Here is a 7405-nt window from a genome sequence, read left to right on the forward strand (position 1 = left end):
AGAAATCGGGCCTCGGTGACGGAGGGAAGGGTATCACACGGCTAAGTCTGGCGACAGGGCAGGCCCCCGCCCTTACACATCCCACTCCCAAAGGCCAAGAAGCTGGCCCACTGCCGGAGGAGAGTAATAAAGCGGCCGGGGCGGGAGGGGGGGCAGCGCCCCGTCCGGGTCAGGTGACAAGCACCTCCCCTAGGAGCCCGTTTTCAGGGCTCGAAGCTCCGTTTACAGAGCAGGCCGGGCGTGGGGGGTGGGGATGGGTGGAGGGGATGCGACAGGGACGGGAAGAGGGCAGGCCACAGCAGTCAGGATTGGAGCATCAAACCCTCCCTTCCCCGCCAACTCCTGGCACCTTTTTCTTCTCCAGGTTCCGAAGTTTCTTGTCGATCACCCCGAGGATCTGCTTCATGGCCTCGGTCTGGACAGCGCCGGTGCCGGTTACGGGGTGCTGGGAAGCCGGCGCAGCTGCCCCGGCCCCCGCCGCCGCCTCACTCCCGGAGGAACCCGACGGGGGTGGCGGTCCGGACGACTTGCTGCCGCTTCCGCTGTGGCTGGTGGCCGAGGGCATCTTTAGACCGTGAGAGGAGACAAGAAAAAGCGGGAGGAAGGACAAGAGCGGCGAGTCAGGCGGCGGACGGGGCGAGACGCGGGACAAAACGCGCAGCGGGCGGGAGCCTGCGCGAGCGGGTGGGGGTGGGGATGGGGCCGGCGCGCGCCGCGAGGGCAGGAAGACACCGCGGACGCGCGCGCGACCCGCCAGCAGGGCGCCCCGCCGGGCCTCGCACCGCCCCCCCCCCCCGGCCCGCCCCTCCCCCGCGCAGGCCGCCGGCTCGGCCTACCAGCCCCGGGGTACCGAGGCTCGCGCCGGGGGCGGGGCCTCGCAGAGCCGGCCGCCAACGGCCAGTGCAACGGTCCCCGCCGGGGTCGGCCAGCACTCGTCGCCTGGCGAGGAAAGGAGGGAGGAGAGAGGTCGAGGCTGAGGCGGAGAAGGGTGGAGAAGGGCACTGGAAATGACCGGGGGAGAGGGGGGCGGAGGGGGAAGGGGAGACTTGAGGAGCAAGCCCCTCGAGAAGGTCCAGCCGATCCGGAGGTAAAGGACACTCGGGGCAGCGGCCCTCTTCACCGTCAGCGCCTCGGTCCGGGTGGCGCTCACCGTGCGCGCGCAGAGGACGCTGGAAATCCCGAGTGGGCGGCTGAGGGGGCAAGGGTGGCTGTGCGTTCCGGGCAGTGTCGTGCACTCCGTGGGCGCAGGCCGCTTCGCCCTATCCCCGCTGCACCGAGAGCCGCTGCTAGTGAGGCGGAGAGCCGAGAGCGGGAGGGACTTAGCCAGCCGGCCCTCTGGGGCGGAGGGGGCGGGAGAAGCTGCGGGCGGGGGCCTTCGCGGCCGCTCGGGCTGCCCGACGCGAACGCCTGTGGGAAAGGGCCCACCGGGTCTCCTACTGCGCCGCTCTAGCCCCTGCCCTTGGGGGGGGACGGTCGATCCGCGCAGGTCGGGACGGCCCCGGGAGGGGTGCCCCAGCGGAGTCCTGAGTTTTGAGCGAAATCAAACCTAGGGTCCTTCAGGCGAAGTCGCTTGACGTCCAAACGGGGACAATAGGTGTCAAGCAGCTGGATCCGAGCTGGCTCCTGCCCTGTAAAGAGCCTTGGGGCCAAGGGGGGGTGCGGGGGGCAAAGGTTTCTGCAAGTTAGGGGTACGTGGGGTGGGTGGTGCAGTCCCAGCTTCTAGAATTCCTTCTGTATGCCGAGCAAGCAAATTCCCACACCCCAAAAGGTCTTTGGAAAAAAGCTCGCCTCTAACCCCCACAAAACAATCACCCGGTAACCTAGGAGTTCCCTATAGAACGGGTTGGAAGTGAGCAAGATGGGTGGCTTATAAAAAGTCTTAAAACTCGGGACTCATGTTAAAAATTATCTTAAGATGACACTTATCCAATAAACCCGAGTATCACAAATTAGACTTTTTGTTTTGGATTCCTAATACTCGCAAGAGAATGTTAAATACAAAACAAAACAAAATTTTTTTGCTCAAAGGGAATTATTCCAGTCCTGTAATTAAACTAGGGGTGTGGTGGGGTTGGGTGTGGACAATGAACAGAAAATAAGCCAAGTGCTGGAAGAAAATGTATCGAACATGATCAGAAATTTCAGCCGCATAATGTATGACAACAGTAAATGACCAATTTATAATTTCAATTCTCTGAAAACGGATTTTGAAAAGTATTATATACCAAACCCACTATTCCCTGGGGAATAAAATGAGTAATACTGGCTGGCAACAGTGTATCCTGAGGGAGCCTAGGGAAACAACAGCAGCCTCCAGCCTTAAAATATTCCAGTTAGCTGCAAAGTATGTTACCTATTCATTCAAATATTTTTTGAGCACCTTACTATGTGTTAAGAACTCTTTAGTGCTAGAGACTGTGAACAAAACAAAGATCTTTGTGGAACTTCATTTCATGCGAGGAAAAGAAAATGTCAGATATTGAAATGATACAGAAGAAAAAGTAGGAAGAGTCTTACCGTTCACTTGAGACCAAACTGAAGGAAGTGAGGAAGGAGGCCCAATAGTTACCTTGGAGCAAGAATTTTCCAGGTAGAGGCAACACCCAAGTTTGAGGATCTGAGATGGGAGTGTGCTCAGTGGGTTCAAGAACAGCAAGCAGGCCACGGTGACTGAAACAGAGAGTAGTAGATAGGTCAAAGATCTGAAAGAGATCCAGTGTTATGAAGCCTGCCAGACCATCATGACTTTCGCCTTTGCTGAGTGAAATGCGAAGTCGCTGCACACATAGTTTTAAGCAGGGGAGTGATGTAATCAACCTGTGTTTAAAAGAAATCCTCTTGCTGCTATGTAAAGAATTTACCGTGAGTGTGGATTAGAGGTAAGAGGGAGAGTGGGGCAAGAGCAGAATCTGGGGCCCAATTAGGAGGCTTTTGAAATATGGCTCACAGGTAGGTGGTGGTGGCCAAGGTCAGGGTGTTACGACGACGACGGTGGTGATGTGTGGCTGGTTGCTTTGTGTATTGTGATAATAGAACCAACAGAGTTTGCTAACAAAATCGTAAGGTGTGACAAGTCAATATTGACCTAAGGTTATTCAAGATTGAAGCACCTGCACTGTGTTTAGCACTGCTACACCTAGAGGCTAGAAAGGAAGATTAGAATCCTATATCCCCTGCAACTCAGTGTACTCAGCCTGACCTCTATCACTATCAAAATCTCAGGCCCCACCCTAGACCTACTGTATTAATCTGCATTTTAACGAGCTCCTCAGCTGATGTGTGCATACAAATTGAAGTTTGAAGAAAAAAAAGCACTGCTTTATTCCTTGGACCAATGTCTTTAAGATCAGACATGAAATAGTCTGCTAGACAAATTCTCTCCAGACCTACAGTCAGGAACCCCAGGGGTGGGGCCCGGCAATCTGTTTTTAACACCTCCTCCTGGTGATTCTAAAGTACAGAAACCAATGATACTGAGACCTCTAATGAATGATTCAGGTTTGAGCTGAAGAGGGCTCCAGAGAAGGTGTGAGGAGAGGCCACTGCTGCCTTTCATTGGCACATCAGTAACAGTTATGGAAGCAGTTATGGTCAGCTAAGTTAGGCTTTTCAAGGAAAAAGGAAAGGTTATCAAGAGAGAGCAGGAAAGATAACACAGATGACAAAGATTCTCACTTGGGGGGCCATCTCACAGCCCACAGTATATCAAGATGGGCTAGGTTATGCTGCAGTAACAATCCTAAAAAGGCTATGACTTAAAGCAGGGGTCTGGTCTGCAAACTATAGTCCCAAGGCCAAGTGGCCTTTTGTTTTTGTAAAGCTTTTTTGAGCTGCAGCCACATCCATTCACGTATATATTTCCTATGGCTGCTTTCACGCCACACAGAGCAGAGCTGAGTAGTTGTGATACAGTCAGCATGGTGTGCAAAACCTAAAATACTCATACTTTACAGAAGAAGCTTAAGACAAATGATCTACATCCATCAAGGTTCAGCAGAGGGCTATGCTCACAGTAGTCATTCAGTAGATTCAGGCTGATAAAACCATATTTCATGTGTTGCTGATTATTATAAGGAAAAGAACTAGGGAGTATCTCTAGCTGTCAAATACCCCAGCCAGCCATGCCACATGTATGCTCAAACCTCATTGGCCAGAAAGAGTCACATGATCCCATTCATCCAAAGGGCTCCGTTCTATCAAATGCCTAGCAGGAAGCCAGGTGAACTAGAAATATTTGCGAATATGCATAGCTGTCCACACTCTCATTTCCTATGTACAGTCATCCCAACCCCATTTCCTTGGTGTTTGAATGTGTTCACAGTTGCTTACTCAGGTCAGCAAGTCCAAGAAGACCAATAAATTTTAAGGCAAATCAATATCGTTTGTCTAACTTCCTCCCCAGTCCAATGCCATGGGCCCAGCAAACCAAATTTGTCTGATTCCTACTTGACAAAAAAGGTACTGCAGCTATGGTTATGTGGATTTTTAATCCTTTACTGTCTTTTTCTTATTTAACCTTTTTTTCTAACCCAGAGCCATGCAGTAGGTTGGGGTAATTGGATCACTGAAGAAACAAGAAAATTAAAGCATTTTCCCAGCAAACCAGTGGGAGAGCATATGTGTATACAGGCATACCTTGGAGATACTGTGGGTTCGGTTCCAGACCACTACGATAAAGCAAACGTTGCAATTAAGCAAGTCAAATGAATTTTTAGTTTCCCAGTGCATATGGAAGTTATGTTCACCCTATACCGTAGTCTATTAAATGTTCAGTAATAAGTCTAAAAAATACTGTATGTACCTTAATTTTAAAATACTGCTAAAAATTGCTAACCATCATCTGAGCTTTCAGTGAGTCATAATCACTGATCACAGAACACCGTAACAAATATAATGAAAAGTTTGAAATACTGTGAGAATTACCAAAATGTGACACAGACATGAAATGAGAAGATGCTGTTTGCTTTAACACAAGGTTGCCACAAACCTCCAATTTGTAAAAAAACACAGTATCTGCAAAGTGCAACACAATGAGGTGTGCCTATAAATGGACGCTTTCTCCCAAGACCTTGGTTTTAAAGCTGTATCAAATATTAACATATTTTAATAACACAAATCTCCCAAGTTGACATTCACTTAATTCATTGGACCACAGCCGTCTGAATTCTTCACAGACAAGTGAAGTGAGTAATTGAACTACTTATCCTGATCATTTTGTCAAAATAGTCCAGCTGCCTCAACTTCAATCACCCAATAAACTAATGCCATGTTTATTTACAATCAAAAGAGAGGTACGTCCGTCTGAATTATATTAACTCTCTGTCAGGATGACAGAAACCTGGCCTGGGTGTGAACTATACTGCTCACACAGTAAGGCTTTTAAAGTCTCTTAAAATTTTCAGTTATTTTACTACAAGTGAGCAGTAGATACTGCTATCATAATTTTTCCAGTACTGCCCTTTTAATGCTAATTCAGTCAATGTTGTAATTATTTGTCTGTGCCCTTGAGTCCCCACTAGACTCTGATCCTTATGAGAGAAGGCAGTTATTTTGTTTTCTTTCTCACCTCTGCATTCTCAGAAGTAACAATACAGCTGGCACAAATGTTTTGTCAACATCGCCTACTGTATTAACATACAGTATGGTATTGATATTATTATTGTTGGTCCATACTGCCTCTTTGCCCTCTTACATGGTGGTCATGAGCTGAGATAACTTTCTTTTCCACTTACATTTTCATGTGTCCACCTTAACTTTCTTAATGTTACTTTTAGAGATATGCTTCATATTTTGTAGTGATATAAGATTTTTTTTCAGATTTCTTAAAACACTGTCGTTTCTAACTGAACACTCTTAGAAGCTACACACTATTTCTAATGTAAAAGCAAAAATACTTTGACCACAGGCATTCAAATGTTCCATAGAGTTACTTATATGAATTGTACATTCTCTTCACTTAAGGTCCCCATTTCAATGGTTCTCAACCTGTGTAAATTTTGCTCCCCCAAGGACATTTGGCAAATGTCTGGGGGGTATTTTTAAGTTATCACAACTTGGGGGATAGGTGCTACTGACACAGAGTGTGGGTAGAGGCCAAGGATACTTGTAAACCTCCCGCAAAGCACCGGACAGCACAGAATTATCCAGACCAAAATAATGATAATGCTGGAATTGGGCAACCCTATTTTATGGGGCCAAAAATGTAGTCATTTGTTCCAGTACTTCGCACTCAGTTGCTAAACTAAAGACATGGAAAATGTTACTAAAAGATATAGGTCCTGTGTTACTTTTTTTTTTCTTGTATACATTTCCAGTGAGCGTAGACTCTCCAAAGGGAAGAGGTATGGAAGGCCTGTCCCAACATAAAGCTCATGCTTTAGCCAGTGTTTCTCAAAGTGGGCAAGGCCCACCACCTTCAAAATCACCTGTGGCACCGGGGCACCTGCGTGGCTCAGTTGGTTGAGCATTGGACTCTTGATTTCAGCTCAGGTCATGATCTCACAGCTCCAGGCTCCGAGCTGTCAGCACAGAGCCCCACGTGGGGACTCAAACCCACGAACCACAAGATCATGACCTGAGCTGAAGCCAGATGCTTAACTGACGGAGCCACCCAGGCGCCCCTGGAAACATGCATTTTAAAAATCACAAACTCCCCTTTACACATTTGAGTTTGTCAATCTCTGCTCCATAGCAGTGGCACAATTATTTTTACAAAAATAAGTACCACAAATGTTCGAACAAAAATTCCTCTTTTCGTGGTACCCTCTTTCTTCCCAGGCAATGCCGTGAGGGATTCTTAAGTAGGGCATGTTGTCATTCACCGGATAGGTGGGAAAGGACAGAAACCCAAGTTGCTGATTTGGGAAAGAGCAGTTGGATTCCAAGATGGAAGAGAAAATGCAGAGAAATATGCTAAGGAAAGAATCCAGGCAGAGTGGCGAAGGTTAGGGTAAGGGAAAGGAAGGGAAAGGAGGGTGACTCAGCAGATCTGTGGCGCCTTACTAATGTGCATTAGGCTTGAAAAGCTGATGGCTGAGAGAGAGAAGCAGAAACCGGAGCAGGGGTGCTAAAAGGTCAGCAGCCTTCGCAATCACCTTGAGGGGGGCTACTTAAGGCCCCAGGGTCCCAGTCCCAGTGCAGGCGTGTGCAGGTTCCCATGGCCAATAATCTACATTTCTGACAATTCCTCTGGTAATGTGGGTGTTGCTGGGCTGGGAACCACATTTTGAGAAGCACAGGATTAGAGGAATTTAAAAACAAAAATTTTTTTTTTCTTAAATCATTGGAGCAAGGAAAAAAACCAAGGGGAAGACAAAATTTTTAAAAGCCGTCGAAGGTGACGGTACATACTCTAATACCATGTTTTACGTACCTACTTTTTGTTTGGTATTTTCCTCTCCAAAAG

At 48.0% G+C, this 7405-nt stretch overlaps 1 protein-coding gene across 2 annotated transcripts in view; it reads right to left on the reverse strand.

The window, feature by feature from the left end:
* The window catches only part of CAPRIN1 (cell cycle associated protein 1), a 38063-nt gene extending 35437 nt beyond the window's left edge, over nucleotides 1-2626 (reverse strand). Inside the window, exons 1-2 of one of the 2 annotated variants that reach the window (XM_049648460.1) lie at nucleotides 2570-2626; nucleotides 350-565 (exon numbers count right to left, since the gene is read on the reverse strand). In XM_049648460.1, coding sequence (XP_049504417.1) covers nucleotides 350-565 — 216 coding nt within the window. In that variant the 5' untranslated portion in view covers nucleotides 2570-2626. Of the gene's footprint in view, nucleotides 1-349; nucleotides 566-1150; nucleotides 1347-2569 lie in introns of those variants that run through there. The other variant, XM_049648455.1, reaches the window with a different exon arrangement.
* Nucleotides 2627-7405: the final 4779 nt, after the last annotated feature.

This window comes from Panthera uncia, chromosome D1 (genome assembly GCF_023721935.1).
Source record: "Panthera uncia isolate 11264 chromosome D1, Puncia_PCG_1.0, whole genome shotgun sequence".
In the NCBI taxonomy this organism is placed as follows: Eukaryota; Metazoa; Chordata; class Mammalia; order Carnivora; family Felidae; genus Panthera; species Panthera uncia.